Here is a 24519-nt window from a genome sequence, read left to right on the forward strand (position 1 = left end):
AATTGCCCATAAGCAATGTGTGTGTGTGAGTGTGTGTGTGTGTGTGAGTGTGTCTTACGATAGATTCTCACTCCATCCCGGGTTGTTTCCTGCCATGTGCTTGTAGCCTCTGGTATGAGCTCCAGCCCCCCCCCCCCCATGACGCTGAACAGGACAAGGGGTCACAGAAAATGGATGGATGGATGTTTTACTGATATACAGACTGTCCCTGGCTTAGGACTGAGTTCCACTTCGACAGATGGGTCGTACTTTGAAATGGACGGATGTCAGGATAGGATCATCACACTGACCTTTTGGTGTGAGAATGAGACTCGGAAGTGGGTGTGAGGCTGAGATGGTCATGCTGCCACGCAGTACAGCCAACTGCTGTACTCAGCTGAGAAAATAAATGTGAATTCAATTACTATAAAAAACACAAAATATTTTTATGTTTAACAAGCCCTCTTACCCCCGAATGTCTCAAAGCAAAGGAAAAGACCAAAGGTGGACATTACAGCTGCTGCACGACACAATCACCGCGCCCAATAAATTCCTCTACACTGCATTGGGCTGCTAATGTCTTAGAAAACTGTACAAGTTCAGTCATATGACTGTATACACCTGCCGTTCCTGGTCATTCCTTAGCAAGCATGTGGCGATGCTTATCACTCTGTCCCTCTGTACTGAGTCCTTTGTGGCTTGGACTTCTTTCCCAACACTCATACACAATGGGCTCATTGTTCCCAAGGTTCAGTCAGACCACCAGGTGCACACAGGTGACCTGACACTGCCTGCCTTTCGCAAACCGGCTCCCCTTCATTCTCATCGAATTTCCCCGGAATGCGACACAGACTGGCTCAATGCGCATTTAACATGAGATTTATGAGCTTGTAAATAGTTCCTTCCCCACACAGAAATCCCATAAGGGGTCCCTTCCTTTAAAATGTTTTGAATGCTACAGATTGATGGCAGCAGAGAAACTGCAACCAGAAAAAACTGCAAAACAAACATGTGATTTGACTCCACATTTTCATATTGATTTTAAGATTTAGTGGGGAAAAAAACAGTGGAGTGCAGTATTCATACCGAACACCACGAACTGAGTTCTTAGCTTGTATCTTTACATACACACCTGTTCTAAAATTTAGCTGTAACACACAAATAGATTCATCTGATAAAATAAAAGACGTCATTTCATTTTATTGCAATTGCATGTTTGTCCACAGGGAAACTGAAGTTGTTTGTGAGCAACTATGAAGTTGGTTCAGTGCAAAATCTGGATGTGTTAATTCGGCTGTTATAACAACCTCACCCTTAGTAAATGTATCACACATCCATAAGAGGACTGCCCCCTTGTGGTGGAGTTTTTAAAAGTTTCAGGTATTTACTTTTTTGACCGCTGGTCTGAAAATTCCCCAGAAAAATCTGATAAGAGTTAAGCATAAGAGTTAAAAGTTTTACAAATGCCAGTAAACAGCATTCTGAAGTAAACAGCATTCTGAAGCCTGAAAACATAAACTATCCTATAAAAACATACAAATTACTCTCCAAATTAAACTTAATTGGGATCATTCATTTATGTCCTGTGTTTGTGACACCAAATATGTGTAACCCATAGCTAAGACCAGCCAAAGTATTAAAATTACCTAAGCATGTCATTTTTTTGCACACTGTGAAAAACATAGAACATAGAACATGCAATGTTTTCATTTATATATTTCAGGGCTTGATCATGTACTTTACAGGACTGGGAAAACAATGTGATGTATTAGTATGTTTTTAAATATTACCAAAGAATGTATCTGTCAAGAGTTAAGTTTCTTGGGAAAGCTCTTGAAGTCTTGATGTTTGCAGACATGTAAACAAATACAACGGCTAATCCAAACAAGTAGCCATGCTGATTCAAGTCTTATTCCCATGAAGTGGCACTATTGAGCAGACAAGCTGGATATTGACCCAGGAAAACTCTGGATGTGGCCACCCAGCAGTGACAGGAAACACTGAGCCGGCCCCAGACACCAGAAGGGGAACAACCGAGAAAAAAATTTAAGCAGAAATAAATGTGCTAACGGCTTGTGTGCTTGGACCAGTTTCCAAAGCTCCATGGGTGAGTCAGGACAAGGTTGAACTGGTATTCAGATGGCAGTTGGTGTGAAAGAAGGCTGATTTGGATATAACTGGCAAATAGACAGAGAAGCCGCTCAGGGCAGGGGCGGCCCCAACATATTCTCAGGGGAGGGGCAAAGAAACAGGGGGCCACCACCAGAGAAAAAATAAAGACCAACTTCTCTCTATTACATGCACAACAGAAAACACCATGTTCTCTATCACACAATTATGCCTAAAATGTCTTGTTCATATATTTGTCTAAAAGGTTACAAAAAAACACTGTATATTCCAATAATTTCTTAGAAGACAAAAAACAGACAGCTATTACCTCTTCGTATTGTTTTTTTTTCCAGCACACTCTGCACCTTTGTTAATATGTGAGACACAGGAATCATGTGTTAAGTGGCTTCTGTTAATGGGAGGACTGGGGATCAGAGCTGAGAGGATAAGGGGACAGGCAGGATGTGGAGAAGGCAGAGAAAAGCTTGATTTCAGAGGAGTGTGGGGAACTGTGGATGAGTGAGGTCTCCTGGGGTGCTCTGTTAGTAGTGAGAGCAGTTTTTTTTGTTGTGTTTGAGTCAGTTGTTGTGTTTACATAATGTGCGGACGAGTCTGAATGCACGGAGTGGAGTCGGTACGCTGCGTACTTGTTAAGTCAGATATGGAAGCGTGGAGGATCCAGACCCGCCAAAGTACAGTAGGAGAAAGTGTGTCATAGCAGGCGGATCTCTCCGCTGAGATGAGGAGGAAGTGTGCCCTGCTTTCTGTTTGCTAACTAGGGAGGTAGATGCTTGTGAAGAAACTGGCAGACGGCGGCTTCGGTGGGAACCACAGGGATGGCGTGTGGTTTAGCAGGTTAAGACTCGTGCCCATGAGTGGAAGGATGCCAGTTCAAATCTTCTGCCTACTAGAGTAAATGCACTGTTAAGCCCCTGAGCAAAGCCCTAACTCCTCAATTGCTCCCGGGCCTGAGTGACCCTGCTTTCTCTACTGTGTTGTTTTGGATAAGAGTGTCTGCTAAATACTGTAAATAAATGTAATGTGAGTACAAATATCTAGACTTATTTTCTCTGAGGGGCAAGAGAGGAATACAGCATTGTTTTTGTTGTGTAGTTCATTGGGGGAAAACTGAAACCTTTATTTTCCAAGTAATAAGTGCCCCAGAAGGGAGAGCAGATTCAGTCGGCAAAGACCTGCTGTTCTGTCTGTTTTTATGGAAATCTCAGACTAAAGCCTGTTTATGCTGCCTTGTCCTGGGGCCTGTTTCACGAAGAAGGATTTCTTGCTTTAGCCAGAAAACTAGTCGGAATTACGGTAGAGTCTGTATGAAGTTGCATGAGTGGCATAAAAATAACGAAATCTGTAATGAAATGCAAAGCCTACGGATTATTTACAAGGTAATAAAACTGTTACAAACATGTAAAAAACTGACCTGAGAGTGCTGTGTGCGGTTTTTCCTGTTAGCACTACATATCAGTAAATCCACCCATCACTGTAATCATATAATCCCAACCGTGGGAATCAATCCTGGGCAATCACCAACACACTGCAGGGCCAATTTAGACTGACCAATCAACCTGCCCTGCACATTTTTGTGACTGTGGGAGGAAACCAGGTCCCCCAGTGGAAACCCACACAAACACAGTGAGAGTGTGTGAACTCCACACAGAAAGGACCTACACCCAACCCAGGGACCAAAACCAGGACCTTCATGCTGTGAGGCAGCAGTGCTAACCACTGCACCACTGCACCAGCATATCAGCAAATCGCACCTTGTGTATTAGTCAATCAGATGTTTCGTCTGCACTACCCCACCTGCAGTGATTCTACCACCTCCTTCCGCGTCGATAAGACCCAACACAAGGCGTGAAGAGACGCGTCTTAATACAAGCAGCTTTGCATTCTAAATTTACGAAGAGAAAATGGGATCAAAAAGAAGATGACATACTTGTTTATTTTAAAAAGAAAAAAAGGTGAGGAATTAACTTGCATTTAGAGTATTCAGTGTCTGGTCAAGATAAATTAAAAAGTAATCATGCCTGGGGGCATCTTGTAAGAATATTACTTCTGCAATGCCTTGTATTGTGTTAGTAATAATATGCATTAGTAATTTAATATGGTTTACATGTCACTTTCAAAGGAGCATCCCTTTGTTATCCTTTGAGCATCTCTGTAGGAAGGCTTAATTCATTACACTAATGAAGGAGAAAGTAAACAGGGAGGGGGAGGGAGAGGGGGAGTGAGCAAGAGAATCGGAAACGTCAGACATTGAGGAAAATGAAAAACTGTTCAAATCTGACTTTGAAGAACAACATCAAAAGTTGCACAGTGATGAGAACCATTAAAAAGTTATGATGAACATACTGGGAAAGAATGTCAGAATGTCCCTATCCTGCCCTGCTCCATGTGTCATTTCCCCATTTGGCCAGTGGGTGTCGCTGGTCATCCCATCGCCTGTTATTTCCCAGGTTTGTTAGTTCCTAGTGTTGGTATGTACTCTTGCTCCCTGGGCTGCTGCATTGCTCAGTGGGCTGAGTGTGTGGTTATGAGGGAGGCATCCTTACCATCTGGAGTTCAAATCTATTTTTTTTTTAAGAAAATAAATAATTTCTGAGATTAATGTTGTAAATTTATGAGAAACACGCCCGTACATTCTCTTGACCTCTTTTGTTTTTTAGGAAAAAAAGCTGAATGTGCAAACAGTATTATAGCAGCTGTTTGAACCAGCCTTTTTCTGGTTTTAACTATTACAGTTTATAGCAAAGGGGTATCGCCTTGTTTGTTTTTTACAGTGACAGTGTTTTTTAAGATTCTCAAATGGCTTTTGTAGCTCAGCGTACTTGCTCTATGTTCTCGTACTGCAGCAGGTACAAGCGATGGATTTCGCCCTGTCCATAAAGAGCAGACTTATTCCTTTGTTAACTAACATTTCAGTATCGCATTTCTTGCATATAAAAATAAAATCATATGAATACATTTGAATGGATAGTGGAAATTGATTATATTATATTATATTATATAGGACGAAGTGTGTTGTTATCTAAATCCGTGAGAGAACTTTATAAATATTATTTTAATTAGTTTAATGTAATCTCAGGGAGTTTATTGTCACACGCTGCACATCTGACCCTCCTGTTTCCTCCCTGTTAGCACTACCCTAACAAGCCACGCCTGTTAATCATTGTCTTACCTCCCATTCCCAATCCCTTGTGTTAATCAGTCCCAGCTGCCTCTTGTTTGCCTCCTCATTAGTTATGTATTTCAATGCTTCCCAGTCCTGTGTTCCTCAGTACAGTCATTCACGTCAAACTCGGACGTTGTCTGTGCCCTGTGGATGTTCCTGTGTAGTCCCCTACCATAGTCTTTTGTTTTTACTTACTTTTTTGACCGCTTGTGGTCATTTTATTTCTTGTCTTTTTTGAGTTTAATAAAGTCCTGTCCCATTCGTTAGTCCAATCACTTTGGGCTATAGCCCCTGAGTATTTTAAGTGTACCTCCAAGTATTTTAGCCCCGATACCAGTCTTCCTTTAAAAAATAAGTCAAGCCCCAGATAAACTTGACTTAGCCTCTGATCTTGTCAATAGCTAGAAACTCCCTCGATCCATTCCTTGATCATGCCCACCCCCAACAAAGAATTAAGGACTCAAATTACATTTAATTTTTGTTGAAAGAAAGAAAAGCATACTATATTATATAATTTTAAAAATTTACATTTGTCTTTATATGTGTTTAATGCTTGTTTATTGCATGTAATTTGAGTCCTTAATTCTAACTGATTAAATACAGGTTTATCGATGAAGTATTATAATAATGGATGGATGGGATGGATGGAATGTCTAAAGACAAAATAGTAACACTTATGGCCAGCAGAGGGCAGAACACAAACGAAGATAAAAATGCTGATGGGCCATTCCGTGGAATAGGTGCCATTTCTGTCCCCAGGGCATTATGTCTAAATATGCATGAAAAGTAGTTTATAATACATATTATTACCAAGCAAAATTCCTCCACGATGTCCTCTTTGCATATTTAAGGTGTATAATGGAAAACATTAATACAAACTACCTGGAACACTAAAAAATAGTTTGTCACATGTCCCTGCTCACTAATGCTAAACTTCACCATGAAATATAATGATTAAATACCCTCAGAAATCTTATTTTTTGTATTGTTGTGTGTCAGTTTTTCTCTTTTGTACTTTAAATACATTTTCATATAGTAAATCAATAATATTTTAGTCATGTCTCTAGGTTTTCACTCTGCATGCACATGCTGTTACCCACATACATTTTCACGCCTAAAAAATTTGGCACATTCCACAAGTGGCATGTTCACCTGGAACTTTCATCATCTCGGTCACCTGAAGACAACAGGAAATCCAATAGTAAGTTTTCTCACTTTCTTTGCCATAATTCTGATGATATTGTAAGTATGTCTGAGGCAGTGACCTCAACACTCAGTCCTATACCCAAATTATTTCTTAGATTGTATTTTTCTTTATAAATTTATAAATAAATTCTTGGTAAGATATTTGAATGTACTCAATGTTATCATGCTTTTAGGTTTGATGACATGTAGTTATGGTTCATGAATTTGCTTATTTTATGATAAAACTCCTGTTACTTTCCGCCCTGTTACTCATATAAAGAGAAAAGTACAACATTAACACATATATAGTGAATTTTTTCTAACCACAAATATATATTATTTTGAACATGTAACCAATCTTTTTTTTAAAAAAAAACTTTATTGAGGGGAACACAAAAAAATAGCTGATATGATTTTGAAATTATTTTTACAGTTGCATGAGGTTTTGGTAACAGGATTGAGAAAAATGCAGTCACGTTCCAATTAAAAACCTTGAAAAAATTAAATATTGACCAATACACATTTTGAATAGGTAAATATGTATGGTATTAGATTCAGTGTTGGAAAAAGATGAAAAATGAAATTTAGTTTTGAAGATCTATAACATGCTAATGGAACTAATTCGGGAGATCACCAGATAAGCACAATGCATGCAAAGGTATAATTGGTCCTTTAATTGTCTTATATGTGTTCTGATCTGTTCTGTTTATCTGTAATATCTAACTATTGCTCAGTCATTTAACTGCTTATCCTGAGTAGGATCACAGTGTTATTCATAATGTTTAAGCGTTTTTTGCTTATTTTTAAATGCAATCCTACTTCTACATATAATAAACTGTAGAGCTTTAATTCTGCTCTTCAAAATGAACACAAGTCACAATTGTGAGTTTGCCGCTTTCATTCCGGATTTTCATCCCAGCAGCTCACCCCTGAACTCAAAGCCTTATCCAGTTCTGGTGTTGGATATTTTTCAGAGCATCTCTGGGTTACAAGTCATATCCTTAAATTAAGCCCTGATTTAATCTTGCCTCAATGCTTAGTGTGTCACTTGAAGGTAATTGATATATAAAAAAATTATTATTCTGTTATATTAGTAAAATACAATTCTAAAAATTCATTTTGATGTGCTGCTGGATATCAGCTCTGTAAAATAAGTCTCTACTGATGAAGACCAGATGGAACTTCTGATTTTTGTGTCTGTGTGTATTTTCGCAGATTCCTGCAGAAACTCTTTGTGTTGTTTTTGGAAGCTGCATTTGATTCATGAGATGCCGATGGACCAATGCAGAGGGAGAATTTCAGTCACGGTCTCTTATTAAACCCGACGTCGCTGGGTGAGGACCAGCTGCCAGAAATGCCGCATTTGTCAACCCACCCCACCCCCCCCTTTTTATTCTCCTTGTTTTCATACGTCTGAAAAGCCAAAAGTACTTGCAATAATCCAACAGGAACTGCCATTGTGTTCAGAAACGTTTTTGTTCGCAGCAGGCATATTGTCCGGGTATTAAAACATTTGTTTTTATTCATACATGCAACATGTATGTGTTCGCTTGTTCATAATTTAAGGGAAACAATTTTTAATTTTATTATACATCATAATTGGAACACAATTTTACTACTTCCAACAACTTTCGACAATACTAAGCAAACATGATTTATCTTGTAAAAACTGTGGGAGTAATGAAATTGTGAAACAGCTCCGCTCAGAAATGTTAGAGATGGGTTAATCTACACTGCATGTGTCATTGAAATCTGACAGTGACAATAATTGCTGTTATGCTGGCTTTTGCGTGCGATGGCGAGTCACCTTATGGGTGGAGTGAAGGTCCAAACTAATCTTTTTAAGTGACCATGTTCAGTTTTGACACTTCGTGTTCATTTCTTAGAGGTACATATATACCAAAAACTGATCATTGTTCAATCAAAACACATTAGTCAATATTTGTGTCTAGTTGTCGTCAAGCAACGCTAGTTTTTGGGTCATAATAAAAGGCAATGCTTTACATTAACTGAAGCTTTCATAGAACATTCATAGAATATTCATTGTGCTTTCATTCGTAGAACATTAAAAAGCAGCATGTAAGTATGCCTTAACATCATAACATAAGTTAATACACTTTAATAACAAATATATCATTACATAATTGTTTATTATCATATAATGTTTATTAATGTATATTAAAAGTGATGAGGTATGTTAAGATGTTATCGTATAATGCATTATAAAGGCATTATGAAGGTGCAGTTAATGTATAGCATTACCTAATAAAATTACATTTTATGGGCAAGTGCGACTTTAAAGCTTGATGCTTAAACAAGCATTCAGTCATTTGGGGGAAGGTCTCACAGAGTCAGCTCAAGCCTTGCAGGCGGTAGGAGTCAGGCAGCAGGACCTGCTTCAACTATTGGCTTCCTCCAAAAGACATTCGCTGTAGTCGCTGTAGTAACAGACTTTTTTTGAAATGCTCCATAATCAAGTCTCACATTTTCAGCCCAGATTCCACTGCTGCATACAGTGGCTATTATTTGTAAGCGGCAGAGTGTGGACAGGAAGAAAAAAACTTTGGGTTAAAGTCATCTCTCCAGTCCTCTTGAACCCTTTCTGTAGCCGTCACTGTCCTTGAAGCATCAAGGGCATTCATCATATGATTTATGACCAGGTGTTGTTTCTTCACCTTGCCAGGTGAGAAGGCCTCCAAGTTCGGGATGAAAGTATTGAATATAGACATTCAATCAGAGGTGGAAATTTCATCCAGAAAGTAAAAATTCAGACCAAAGTTTTGTTTCAACCAATCAGTTCAGAATAAAGAGATACAGTCACAGAGTACTCAACTGTTTGGTTGGAACAAAATTTTGGTCTGGATTTTTACTTTCTGAACCTGAAATTTCCACCTCTGATTGAATGTCTATACTCAATACTTTCATACTTAGCAATGTCAACATTTTCAACCCATACCAAATAATGTACCCAAAGAAGTATATCTTTCACAAAAAAAATGAGACTGCTCATGAATAGTTCAAAATCAATTTTAAGAGTAAAACTATGTGGGGAAATAGCATGTATCAAATTCTCAGAAACATCATTCAATAATTGAAAACGAAAGCTTTGTGAACAGTTTCAGAGAACACTTGGGACTAATACAGTTAAAAGTGGATACAAATAAGAAACATTTATAAGCCATTGTTGGATAGCAATTTTTCAAGTATTAAATCAAGATATAAACTAACGCAGGATGCAGTGATGATTCTGAAGGGGAATTAGTTCACCGCTGATACTCCCTCAGAAAAACACATCAGAAATTTCCAAATGGGTCACAAGGGAAAAAAAAATGTAATATGCGAAAGCCTTGGAAAACTGGCCTCACCTCTGCAGAGACAATTAGAAGGACTCTCTGGAGGGGAGCCTATGAAAAGGGCTGCAATCTCTCAGACCTCTAATTGACCAGGGTGACTTGCTTAGCGTGACGTTCTGGCAGGATGTTCTCACCATAAAACCCTCCTTTTCCATCTCCTTTGTCCACTCGCTGTTGGCTAGAGCACAATGTGCGATTTTATTTGTTTTTAAATATAACACACTAAATACTGGTTTGCAGGCTCATTCTGCTTGGTTATTACTTCCAGAAACCTTGGGACACTTCTCTGGGATTTCTTCCAAAACATCTCAAAAGCTGGCTTCAGTGAGATGATTTATGGGTAATATCTCATTCACTCGGCTTGAATGCATGATGAAAATTCGATTCAAAAGAAGCTACACTCACAAAAAGGATTGTGCTTCAGGAAATTAAATCAGCTATGCAGTAAGACGACTTCCAATGCCATTTTCTTTAAAAAAAACAAAAAAAAAAAACTATCAACTTACAGTCAGAAGGGAAGTATAATTGCCAGTTACTGATCTTAATCACAAGGTAGAACATGCTGCAAGCCTGACATTATCCAATTAAAGCAGTAGATTTTATAGAGGAAGTCAGTTGTGCATCTCTCGAAAATGTGAAAGCAGATGATATGACCAGTGGCAAATACAAAGAGTCTTAAGCAATCAGTGAAATAATTTCTCATATCATTGAATTTATTCCAGAAAAGAAACATACAACAGAAAAATTTATGCTGGAGATGCATGATAATAAATACATAAGGAAAGGGGAACGAGGGGTTAAGTGTACAGAGCTATTATGGCACAAAGAAACAATCAAAGCAATAAAACACCTAATTCTGGTCATTTTGTCTATTCGCTTTAAAATTTTCACTATTCTAGGAGGGGGAAAGTGTTCCAGTGATTTAATGTCAAATTTAAAAAGACAAAGGTTTCCAGTACTTGCCTTCACTAATCCGTCAAGGTCACTTATCAATAAATTCTTACCTCTATGGACAAAGTAACCTATTTAAAAAATAAACTCAGACACGGTTAAGGACACGGAATGATTCAACTTTAAGACGCACGTTTCATTTGAGAAAATTCCAGGAGATGAAAGTTTAAAAAAGTGACACAGTTGAAAATAAAACTCATAAAAGGGGTAAAAAAGGGAATGTTTAAACAGGTAACACAACACAACTCCTTTGTATACAATTCTACAGTTAATAGTATTGCTATTCCTGCTGGAAAGGGTTGTTTTAAGGCAATATTTTATGCTCTGAATAAAACAAGAAAGGATTAGCAAGAAAAGCAAAAAAAAAAACAAAAACAAAACAAAATAAAATAAAAAATACTCGCCCCGTTGATAAAATATACTTCTTAATACTGCTCTAGCTATTGGATTGCTCAGCTTAATAGTCAACGCCTTGGTCATTGTAGTGGCCGCTGTACTCATTGTGGTAACTGCCTTGGTACTCGTCATGATACTCGGCTTGATAGTCGCTGTCGCTGATCTCGGAGCCGTTTGTGCCTGTGCCCTGGCTGCCGTTAGTGTGGATGACGGGATCCTGCGGTGCGGCGCAGTACTTGGGGTCGTATATCTGCCGGCCCAAGCCGTACACACTCATGCCCTTTTGGGAGGCCACCTTGTTGGTGCCCATTTGCAGAGAGATGGTGGAGGAGTCTAATGGCTGCTGTGCCACCTTCTGGTCAAAGATGTCCCTTCTGGTCCCTGGGGCTGCCATGCCAGCCTGTGAGGAGAAATCAAACCTTTTATTAAGATACTCACCCGAGGAGTCTCATAATATAAAAGAATACATTCCTTGGGAGTACACTGTTCCATTAGATTTAGAATAAATTTGACTGATCCCAGAGGGAGATTCTAGGGTATACAGCAGTGAGGATGTAGAGCACAGACAAACATACATTCAGGGCAAAAGACAACGTGCAAGACAATACAATACACAAAAAAGTAACATACTACAAACAAAAAGGTGAGAAGTGCACAAACAGAATCTGGAGAAACTATATACAATATTAATGAATATTATTAAAATAAATATTAAGAGGGAGGGAATGAATGAACGAACAAACAAAACAAAACAAAACAAAACAAAACAAAACAAAACAAAACAAAACAAAACAAAATGGAAAAGGTGCCAGTAAAGAAAGCCGATAACACTGGACAATTACTATTACCTGACTGGCCCCTTTGTTTGTCCCCATCTGAAGGCTGATGGTTGTCTGGTCAAATGGCTTTTCTGCCTGAGCCTTTGGGTCATAAAGATGTCGTCTTGTGCCATAAGCAGTCATACCAGCTTGGCTGGCACATTTGTTGGTCCCCATCTGGGGGAAAAAAAAAAAGGATTACCTTCCCATAAATGCTAAACGACTACATACGGAAAGCATTACTATGGAATGAACCAGGTTTTGCCAATACTGCTCAGGACAATTTTGATTAGTGGTCCCACCCACAAATCATACCTGTAGTCCAATCACACACTGACCCGCCTTCAACTTGTCATCATCAAAATTCCGCACTTGCTTATCTGCATACTTCACACCTATGTCAATCTTTGTGTCCATACCTTTGGTCTTTGCCTATAAAACAAAATAAATAAAAAAATAAGTTATTATCAGGGATTGACATAACTGGTATGCAAGTACGCATTCACCTTTAAAAGCGATACGTGCAGCAATCAATTGTAACAGCGTGAGTGCGCACGTATTTTATGTGACAAGAAATTATCGTGCATTTTAAGCCTTATATGCTAATTCGTACTTCATTTGCAGTATAGAGGTTAAAATGCATTATAATTTCTTGTCATATCGGCGCAAATGCACATAAAATACGTACGCATTCACGCTGTTACAACAATCGATTGCTGCATGTATCGCTTTTAAAGGTGAATGTGTACTTGCATACCAGTTATGTCAATCCCTGCTTATTATCTACATTTACAGATTATTATTATCCATTGGCTCTCCACATGTCATTTCCAGGCTTCTGTATATTATTTTCATTTATTTTATTTATATTTATTTTTCCATTTCATATTTATTTTGTCTTTTATAGCTTTGGTGGTAAGTTTCATTCTACATGTACAATGACAATAAAGAAAATGTTTGGGACATACCATACTGGCCAGGGCAAGCAGCGTAGTTTGAACCTGAGTCATGTTCCCATTCTCAAAAAGGTCATTTGCTTCAAAGATGTCATTCGGTTTCAGGCCATAGTCCAGAATAGCCTTGATAAAGTTCCCCAGGTTCTCTAACTGCAGGAAAAAAGCAAATCATATTCACAAGACAGAAAAGCACCACAGGAAATGCTTGAGTTAACTGAGCCATGGGACCTTATACTTAGGTGGTGTAATTACAAAGGCAAAACTGTAGTGTAGGTAGCCCCTTCTCTTAAGGACAAATAAATAAAGCAAAACTGAAAATATTACCTTATGCCAGTTCAGTTGTGAGTGATTGATTTTCTTCACTGAACCAGGCTGAAGTTTGTTGATTAATCTCAAAATAAAGAAGTGGAATATAAGTTTTATTCAGCTTGTATGTCCATTAGCTATTCCACAATATTAATGATACATTTGCTTTCTGAGAATGGTGCAGTGTCACACTGAATAAATCTGGTGGGTGGGATTAAGATTTTCAGGGGGGGCATATGGGGGGAGGGTGTGTGTGTGTGGTATTGGTAAAAGTTGTCGATTGGCCACAAATGCCCCCCCCCCCCCTCCCCTCCATGATGCTGACCCTGACTGCATACAATCGATTGTCTTGTGAAACCGTTAGCCGGGGCAACTATGCCAGCGATGGTGAAGGGGGAATCGATAGTCCGCAAGGTCGAGTGCGTGTGGTATCAGTCACTGCATGTGTCCCCCCCCAGCGCTGCAATGACGGGCCGTGAGGGTGAACTCACTCGCACAGGATGACTCCGTCCTTCAGACCTTTCTGGAAGCTGTCCCCGATGGGCATGCCTGTCACCTCCTCGATCCAGAAGCGCAGCTCCTCCTCTTTCTGCATGTCATACTTCTGGGCGATCTGAAAAGGTTACAGGCCGGTGGTTACTCTGGGATACCGGGCGGGGGGGGGGGTGGGGACAATGCACCTTCATGCGTTACTTTTATTTAGCAAACGTCCAAAGTGACGTACAAGTGAGGCAAACGGCACCTAACAAACATGGATAAGTGCAGCTGGGCTGAGCTTCCAGTGAATGCCCAAGTACAGGTGTAAGCAGCACTGGAGCACGAGCTCCACAACAACTTCTAATAAAGCAAGAATCTAATAACAACCTAACAATACAGCTTCTTCATTGTCATTTTCAGGAGCCAGTTACTGTGGGAAGAAACATTTGAGGGCCCTATGTGCTCTTCCCCTTTAAATAGCGGCTCAATCTCCCAAATCCACCACAGCAACAGAATATACCAAACCCAGTTTGGTCGCTACAACAGGGCAAGGCTGCTTAATCCAAGCCTGTACTCGGACAGTGTTATGTACACGATTAAAAACAAGCCCTGACATCTCAAATCAGAGGTGCTTTGCCAAACTGTAATCCTCCACTTCATCTGGTCAATGGGAAGACTTGTTGGCAGTGGGTAGAAGTTATATCAATATTAACAAGTGGCTCAAAACAAGTTTGAGAACTTTGTTGTTTGGCCTGTTTGTGGCTGTGTAGAGAGGAGGTTCTGTCTTTGTGTCATGCGTGGTGAATTAGGGGTAATCCAGTCTGAGTCATGGTCCTGTTTCCTGCCTTCTGGGTTGGGTACAATTAGGTCCCACAAAGCAACATCTGTTTAAGAGGATACCTCATTCATCACACTAGCGTTCTACCTGCATGGGGTGGGGGCTAAGCACATTCTCCAAAACAAGGCTACTAGTGTCCTTAGAAGCATCTTCACCACCACTGATTACACTTCTCCACTGAGTAGTCAATCTTATTGGTTGTGTCAGAAGTTAGTCATTGTCCGTGTGCTTCTAGAGAGGCGCGCGCCTTTAAATTAAGCTGTACGTTTGTCTCTGGGAGCAAGGCCAACAGCATCAGGACACATGGGAAATTGCACTGACATGTTCCACTTTACTGGGGATTTCTTTGAAAGAACAGCTAAGGGCATTCGCAATTGCAGGCTTGGTTCTTTCTGGATATCAGCCAGCGGGCATCGCATGAAGGCATAAACGGCAACATAACGCGATTTACGCATTATAGTCATGGAACTGTATCCACGGCAACAGCTGCGGCCAGCCTTCTGTACGGCAGCACCGTTTGAACTGCTGACCTCATCGCGACTCCCCGACACAGCACGCAGGCTGAAGTCTAATTGAGATGGCGTCACACTCGGTAGCTGTGATAACGCAGGTGCGGCAGGTGCTTTTTCGCAGGAAATTTTCCATTAGTAGGAAAATATGCTACCATGCATAAAGAATGCAGAACAGGAATAACTAAACGATAACAAGCTGCACAGGACTTACAGACTAGGGCAGGGGTGGCCAATCTGATCTGCAAAGAGCCAATGTGTATGCAGTTCAAAACCAGCTGTGAGGATTCTTCAGTCAATCAGTCCTCTAAGCAGTCATCAAATTAGGGATTTACATTGAAAACCCACAGACACACTGACCTTCTCTGGATAAGACTAGCCCTAGCCCAAGGGTGGTCAATCTGGTTTACCAGACTACTTCAAATTTTTTTTATTATTATGCCTGGTCTTTTAATATTAAGTAAAAAACGTACACATGGTTCTGCATTATTTTATTGCGTGTAGGAATTAAGCAGAGTCTTACTTGGGCTAATCATAGCTCCTCACGTTGCCCTAAATCAAGGGCTTTTACCTGCCAGGATTTACAGGGTGTAATATGTGGTCTGAGAGCGAGGAAGCCACAGCGGCCATAAGGCCTCGAAGGACGGTAAACAAGCAAAACGACCCCAGCAGTCCTCCCCGGCCAGCAGAGAGACGTTGCAGATTCCACACATGGCTTGCAGTACAGGATTGGACGAGGGGGAAAAAAAAAAAACAAGATGGCAAGACTTGATCTCTCCAAGACATTCAAAACCGGTTTTCCTGAAATAACCCTGAACCTGCACTGCAAAACTAGAGAAAAACAGAAAGATTTTTTTTTGTGTTTTTCTTGCAGTGACTGGCCAGTCACTACATTTCAACAAAATTCCAAAAAAAAAGGATAAAAAAGCACCAGTCTTGTTTTCAGCCAGACGCATAGAGTCCCCCTCCATTTCTCTCAGCCCCCCCCCCCTTCCCGACAGAATTGCCCAGCTAAGCCTCATGGGGGCAGGGGAAAAACACACACACTAAATAAATAAATCTGGAAAATCTATGGTTTTGTCCCACTAGATTTAAACCCCCTAAAGCATTTCCTGATGACTGCACAGACCAGAGCAAACATCTGGATAACATGGAGCAGGCTGCAGTGCCTGAGTGCAGGACACCTTCCCACCCGTCACTCCAATGTGCTTAAGGGGAGTTTCACGCTATAGAAATTACACCCTGGCCGAGCCGTTTGTTGTTCTTTCAATCCATCCAGCTGCCCATCTGCCCAAGTCCAGGCTGCTTATGCAGAAGAGGCTTGCGGTTTGTATCCCTTTTCTTTGTGCATTGATGGATTTTAAACCTATTAGAGTTACTGCCATATTACAAGGCCGCTCCATTGGGGTACTGCGTGAATCAAGTATGCTGCAAAGCCTCGTCTCCCAGTTCCTGGTCCAGGAGCCCCTCTTATCCGGGGGGATGACTGAAAGCCAACACAGAGTTTCCCGGAAAGCCTCGCCTCCCAGTTCCTGGTCCAGGAGCCCCTCTTATCCGGGGGGATGACTGAAAGCCAACACAGAGTTTCCCGGAAAGCCTCGCCTCTCAGTTCCTGGTCCAGGAGCCCCTCTTATCCGGGGGGATGACTGAAAGCCATCAGAGTTTCCCGGAAAGCCTCACCTCCCAGTTCCTGGTCCAGGAGCCCCTCTTATCAGGGGGGATGACTGAAAGCCATCACAGAGTTTCCCGGAAAGCCTTGCCTCCCAGTTCCTGGTCCAGGAGCCCCTCTTATCTGAGTGGATGACTGAAAGCCATGACAGCGTTTCCTCACCATTACCGCAGCAATCAGCCCCGAGCGCCACTGTCAGTATCAACAATCATGTGAACCCTGCATTTCAGACCCCCAATAAAATAACTGCTTACTTTCCCCCTTCTACTGGCTACCAGTAGCCCATAATCAGATCCAAGCCTCACAGTGCCAGGCTTTTTATCTCAACGCTGCTTCTGGGGTACCTACCTGCTACTGCTTGCCGTTATTGAATGACGAGTCTCTTTCTGGGGGAAAACCTGCTTAAGGGTATTTACTATATAATCAGGAAGCTCGTAACTTCTTAATTTAGTTATGCACCCTTAATGACAGAATACTTAACTCCAATGTTCTCCTGGTAGGTACAATGCTAACAACAGTATAAACTGTACCAGAGGATATGCTAACTGATGCTAGCTGTTCCATATCACTCCGTCACAGAGCCTAACATTGGTTCTCTGAGACATTGGTCACCTTACTCTACATCAGCAATCCAGAAGCTTTAGAGTAAATGTATTTTAAGCATTAGCTGTGTGTTAAAATGTATCAACGTGTAATCGTTGCATTTCATTAATTTAGCAGATGCATTCATCCAAAGCAATGTACAACTGAGAAAGTGGGTCAGAGGGCCCCTGGAGAAATTGTGAAAAATCACTCTACCAATCCTGGGATTTAAACCAACGACCTTCTGATTGCAGGCACAGCATTCCAACCAGCTGAGCCACACATCACCCACCAAAAATCACCCTAAATTACCAACATCCCGGTTGAGAGTTAAATAATTCAAAAGTAACCGAACTGACTTAAGAAATGGCAAGTCTCTGAAAGAGCAAAGAAACCTGAAGGATTCGTTATTCTGTACTTAAAGAAGCGATACCCGAATGGTCAGACATCAAACCCCATAGGGAATAGAGATGGCTCTGAAAATCAGGGGCGATAAGGACGTTCTGCATCATAGCAAAACAATAGTGCTCAGGGTCGCTCACACGTTCGGCCAAAGGCCACACGTCGCCATCAGACGGAAACCACTTCATCTGGATCATTTGAGCCCTTCCTGTGAGCCTGCCCTGGGCAGAAGTGAAGGCCAATTCATACTTCGCATGTGCCTTCGGTCGCGGACATGGGGACGCGGGGTTTCTCTCATCATCAGGGGACGGCTCCGGTCAGTGGCCATGTAGCCTCGATTTTTGTGTCTAGCGGAAACCTGGCGCATCCATGCGCATGTGCAAGGTAACTGATTAGGCATTTCCAGTAGGTGGTAGCGCAGACTTTCACAGATCAGCAGTCAACAACGAAAGAGTAGAAGAAGAATAGTTTTTATTGAAGAAGTTATGGTGAGCAGATGTATGAGGAGGGTTGGGAGTACCTGCATTACTTCCTGGCTAAGTTTGTCATAAGGATTTCAAAATACTGTGGTATGTCTCATTACCGGAATAGTGCCCAAGCCTTGATTAATAACTTTAAAAATGTTCATAAAAGTTAACTTCTTTCATTACACTGCCTGTATTTGTGTTTGTCTCAATGCATCTGCCCTCTCCTGACCTGGTGGAATATCACTAAATGCACCGACCGTGACCGTCGGCATCCGCTGCCGAATGGAGTTCGAACGCAAGCTGCTGCGCGGATGATGGTCCCCATCCCGAAAGCATACAGAAGCACGCGTGGAAAAATGAAGTATGAACTAGGCTTGACTCAGCCTTCTGGAGCAGCTGGACTCCACAAACCTGGAAGAATGAAGCTTCCCTCGCCCGTCATCGTCAGCTACAGTCTGATTATGTTTAAACTCATAAACCAAAACCCACACAGTTCATCAGCTAACACAATGCATGGGTTTTAAGACTTTAAAGGAAATATTTTCAGAAATTCAGCTGGGAGACAGTTGTTTGCATCTCTGCAGATATATTCAAGTTTTAAGCACATAAAATATTAGGCTGACTTTGTTGCTGACATGTTAAATTCTTGCACCACTTCCAGCTTTTGAAATAATATTTTAAATGTAATTTTTATTATTAATTTGCAGCATCATTCTGATCTCCTTGGAGGAAAAACAAGAGGACCTGAATGGCTGCTTCTGGACCGTAATACTAAAGAAAGAGGGAGAAAAAAAATCACAGCAAAGAGCCAGCTGATCCTATCCAGGAAAATGTCCCACGTCAGCACGTTGCAGGGAGCACATCCCCCCACGGCTCATGTCCCATCCCCCCTGTGGTAACGGTGCATGGCCGGCATTAATCTGCATGGAGGAATGTCAGAAACGCGCTGACGCGCCTGGCTGGGTACTCAGTGCCGCTGGTACCTGGAGTGGGATCACCCTGAAGCTGAAGCTCGCGTCCCGTGAGTGGGGGGAGGGGGCTGCTCAAGGCTATGGCCACACCTCCGTCACTGGCTGTTCTACATCAATGCACGACTGCGTCCAATTCAGTGTGACATTTTGGTCGCTCAGTCACTCAGCATATGAAATTCGTCTTAAAACTAGGAGCTCCCGGGTTTCGGGACACCAAGGGTTTGTGAGACGTTGACTGACAGCAATTATGCAAAAATGTCACATAGAGAGAAGTGCCACATTCACTGTGCATGTGCGATTCAGTGCAGGAACACACACGCACACAAGTGACGTTTACTTTACACTGGACAAGAGGAAAATCTGCACGGAGGAGACCGCAGCGGCCGGGAAACACTACCCCAGACATCTGGGAGGATGAAAATAAAATAGAAATAAATAAATAAAGCAATTTGTAACTTAATCGCCGACGTGACCTCTGCAAGACAGACACCGGTTGTCAAGCGTGTCTCTGGGGCCAGACGGGAAAAACGCCCCATTCGAGTGAAACAGACGTTCTCTGTGAGTCCAGAAGCACAATGATACCACAGGTCGTGCACAGAGGGGACCACAGGCTCAGAACCACATTTTCTTGTGGTAACAGGAACGATTTTCACAGCGGTCTGCCAAGATCTCAACTGTCAACATGAAGAGGCGTGGAATGCACTTCTGAGAATCGGAGCATGTGAGCTTAGCTACAGCAAAGCCTAATGTTTTCTGTATCTTTATATGCTGTATCTTTATATATATTTTCTTGTAAAGCCAAATTAATGGGGGACAACACACCATTCCCACAGCTGACACATTATAAGAGATGGTGGGGATCAGTTCGTGCTGACGTAACACTACGTAACCGTGTAACCTAATCATAAACACACACACGTCTAATCCGTCATTAGCTTGTCCTTTGTCACCACTCACGCCTGGAGGCTCAGCGGGACAACGGTCAAGCTGGCAAAAAAATTTAAGAAAAAAAAAAATCAGCACAATAAATTTAAGGGTCCAGATTTATAAGACCCTCGATCCACAATTCAGTTAAAACCACAAAATGGTGGGAAGAGACGTTCAAACTTTTGAAGTACAAAGAATACATTATAAAGAATATTTGTACCAGTCCGTGATGATTTGTTAGAATCTGGGCCTTTGCGTTACCCAAAATGTTCCCCAGTGGAGTCTACGCGTCAAAGCCGAGTACTGAAATGGGAGCGAACCGCTACCTGAGCAGGCAGATGTGCTTCTGAAGACGGCATTGGAGGTCTGGCGGAGCCCTCAGGGCACTGACAGGTACAGACCACTTCACGTGACTGCAGGCAGATGTGCCTCTGAAGACGGCATTGGCGGTCTGGCGGAGCCCTCAGGGCACTGACAGGTACAGACCACTTCACGCGACTGCAGGCAGATGTGCCTCTGAAGACAACACTGGCGGTCTGGCGGAGCCCTCAGGGCACTGACAGGTACAGACCACTTCATGCAACTGCAGGCAGATGTGCCTTTGAAGACGGCACTGGCGGTTTGGCGGAGCCCTCAGGGCACTGACAGGTACAGACCACTTCACGTGACTGCAGGCAGATGTGCCTTTGAAGACGGCACTGGCGGTCTGGCGGAGCCCTCAGGGCACTGACAGGTACAGACCACTTCATGCAACTGCAGGCAGATGTGCCTTTGAAGACGGCACTGGCGGTTTGGCGGAGCCCTCAGGGCACTGACAGGTACAGACCACTTCACGTGACTGCAGGCAGATGTGCCTTTGAAGACGGCACTGGCGGTCTGGCGGAGCCCTCAGGGCACTGACAGGTACAGACCACTTCACGTGACTGCAGGCAGATGTGCCTCTGAAGACGGCATTGGTAGTCTGGCGGAGCCCTCAGGGCACTGACAGGTACAGACCACTTCACGTGACTGCAGGCAGATGTGCCTCTGAAGACGGCATTGGCGGTCTGGCGGAGCCCTCAGGGCACTGACAGGTACAGACCACTTCACGTGACTGCAGGCAGATGTGCCTTTGAAGACGGCACTGGTGGTTTGGCGGAGCCCTCAGGGCACTGGCAGGTACAGACCACTTCATGTGACTGCACGTCGTCCTCCCACGTTTTCGCTACAATAAATGGCTGCAGGCACTGGTTTAATTATTTAGCTTCCACCAGGATGGGTATTTGCGAAGTTTAGCAGGCCAAATATCCACAAACGCCCTTTTCGGTAGAAATGACAAGCAGGGGCGTACAATTTGGGGAAGGGACAGGGTATTGAGGACCACCTTCACAGCATCTTGGGTTGTGTCACTATTAAACATGCATCCGGATGGCAGAATTAATTCCCAGAAAAGGTCCGAAGGGGAAAGCAAGTCTGTCTGAAGCTCGCTGACCCAACGTCACCTCACTTCAGATGGGACCACACCCCAGCCTGGCTCAACTCACAGTCAGGAGCACATCCATGCTTTTAATAGCCAGGACACACATCCAATGACAAGACACAAATATGTGGTTATACAAAACAGCCAAAAGTGAACGACTGACACATTTTAGGTCAAGGCTTCATATGAAGAATAACCTTAACAACAACTATAAAAAAAACATGCAGTGGGATGCATTGCTAACTCAACCTGTGACCAGCCTGGGCGTCGTGTTTTTGTATTTTCATAAAAAACGGCCCTGTCTGCCGGTCCTGACCACACTGCACGACCTTTCAGACAAGGAGATCCATACGGTACTCTGGACTGGATCCAGGGCAGATGACAGCATGACAGAAAGCCAGCTACACAGGCCCATGCCCGAAAGGACAGCATGACTCGTTCAGCAAACACCGAAGACTACGGTTAATTTAAAGATGGTACAGTGTGCATACTCAGTACTGTAGAACTTAAATTATTATCTTACTAAAACTGTTTAGAAAAATGGTTTGGTCCACCAGGGGTTTCATACCCAAAGACATTTGTTTTAAATCACCAGAATTTATTAACTAATTAAGAACTCAGTCATGGTAGTGATCTTCTTCATACTAAACATGATCATTTATAATCTCTGAAACATATTTTAGAGGGATCTTTTTGAGACTAATCATTATAATTAAACTGCCAACCTCTCAGCTTTTTTGGGATAGTCTGTCTTCAGCACATAAATGTTTGGGTCAATACTTAGAGGATTAATTCAAGCTAACATTTTGAAAATATCTTAAGCAGGACTGTTTGAATGATTTAGACACACCGTAATATTTCACATACGAGTGACAGTTACCCTGCGCCCTTAACAACATTTACTGGATATTGTCTGACAGACATCCTAACGAAACCTGCAAAAGCCAGTAGTCACAACAAACACAAAACTTCACTTTCCTTTACAAAAACAGGACAAAGAGAGAACCACCATGTCATGCTTGCAAGATAACTCAACACAAATGCAACTTTTAAAAGGGGGATGTTCTCACAGTTTACACAGCACAAAATAAATATAACATGAAAACAAAGACACTTGCGTATTATCTGAAAGAATACATTAGTTGCCGTAAATTCCTCAAAATAGACAGTTCTCCGGGAATCCCAATAAATCCACATCCATTAACTATTAAGACAGCGGTAATACGAGAAGGCAAGTGAGCCAATCTGAGACCAGCACGTAAAGGCAGGACTCGGAGCATTTTCCCCCAAAATTCTACCTATGGTAACAGATTATGTCACTGCGCAGTCATTCCGAGCAGGACGACGATCCACGCCTGCATCGCCCTTTTAAATCGCCAGTCAAGCCTATATTTAATCCGCCTGGATTAGACGAACAATTTCTCCCACGGTTCGGATCAATGGCGTTTAAACACAATAATAATAAAACGTCGTTTCCCTGGACAAAGTTTGCCTTAATAATATAAATGTAACAAAACAACAACTTTAACAAAAAAAAAACAACATTTGGAGCCATGCTTGGACATTTTATTAAATAACTGCACAATATTTAAAATCGTTATTTACTGAAAAATATCTGGCACAAGTACAATGGCTTCATATACCGCCCCAGCGAATCCCCTCCCCTGATGCTGACTATCAAGCCCAGCGCTTTCATTCATCCGACTTGCAGCGAAACCCTCTGGCGACCTGGAGCTTCGGGAAGGTTAAAACTGATTGAGAGAAAAGCCACGAAAGTATTAAAGATTGCGGAATAAATGTATTTACAGTGTGAATACGTGCATTAGCTTAGTTTAAAAAGGACCGAAATACTACAATGGAACCGATCTCCAATTAAGATTAACAATTTTTCCAGTATACCCTTTAATACGACACAAGCGAAAATTACAGTATCTTTGTATCATACAAGTCCTACCACTACAATTACCACCACCACTACTATTACTGCTACTACTACTACTAACAATAACAACATCAATAATAATAACCGCCTGTCCTCATTGGTAAATATTAAAACGTCATCGCGTTACTTGTCCTTGGTATTTTCCATAAATGAAATGGTTCCCGAGTCACATTTTAGCCATGAAAAAGGCACAAGGGGAAACAGAAGGAAAGGTCATCACTCCTTCCTCTCCTACCTTGCTTTTTACTTCAGCCGATAATCCATAGGTCGGTCCCTTGTTAAACTGAGCCATTTTCCTTTGTTTTGTATAACAACTAAAGCGATGCCAACGTTATGGGACTACACCGTATAGATCCTTTGTTTTCAGCAAAAAAAGCAGAGGTCAGACACCGTGCACTTTCCCGAGCGGCCGGCAGCTGTGATAGATCCGTGAGTCCGGGACACCGACGGCTCTGCGTCGGTAGAGTCGCTGCAGAAAGTTCTGGTTTCAATCGCAGTTTTCGAGCGCAGAAAAGAATCGTCGCAAGGGGATCGAGGGCGACAGTCCAGCCAATCAGATCGTGCCGTTCCTACTTACGTTTCTTTTCCCTTTCAGCCCTGCATTGCTGCTTATTCAGAGTTGGAAAGTGAGACTTGTGTCTCTGGAGAGTATTTAATTGTTCTTAACACTATTAGTAAATTCATCGCGTATCAGGCACTTAGGCAAAACAATCTTTTTAAATATCCAGTTTAAAACGGGGAAACTATTAGGATTAGGTTTTAGAAATGGCAAAAATGAATTCAAAAAGTATTTTGAATTGCTTTGCAACCATTTTCCAAAGCACAGTCGTCATAGATGTTACGGAAGATAATGTAGCTTTACAATGTGATTTAATCTCATGAAGTATTTAGAAACTTTGTATAGTTTCTCGCTTTTAAATTGCTGATTAATTTTACTCAAGATTTAAACTTGTGGAGTCGAAGGCGACACGGCGTTTCCTGGTTTGTTATTTTTCCTTCGACTCGTACCGTTGGTCAGTGCTGGTATATAGTAACGGAA

The 24519-nt window shown here is 42.0% G+C and overlaps 1 protein-coding gene across 1 annotated transcript; it reads right to left on the reverse strand.

The window, feature by feature from the left end:
- Positions 1-10502: 10502 nt before the first annotated feature.
- cnn3a (calponin 3, acidic a) lies at positions 10503-24003 on the reverse strand. Its single transcript, XM_023804595.2, has 7 exons — positions 23716-24003; positions 13729-13850; positions 13256-13322; positions 12944-13081; positions 12291-12407; positions 12006-12152; positions 10503-11557 (listed from the first exon to the last, which is right to left on the reverse strand). Exons 1-7 carry the CDS (start codon positions 23770-23772, stop codon positions 11219-11221), a joined length of 987 nt encoding a protein of 328 aa, XP_023660363.1. The 5' UTR covers positions 23773-24003; the 3' UTR covers positions 10503-11218.
- Between the last annotated feature and the right edge of the window lie 516 nt (positions 24004-24519).

The sequence above is a fragment of the Paramormyrops kingsleyae genome, chromosome 15, assembly GCF_048594095.1.
Source record: "Paramormyrops kingsleyae isolate MSU_618 chromosome 15, PKINGS_0.4, whole genome shotgun sequence".
Taxonomy (NCBI): domain Eukaryota; kingdom Metazoa; phylum Chordata; class Actinopteri; order Osteoglossiformes; family Mormyridae; genus Paramormyrops; species Paramormyrops kingsleyae.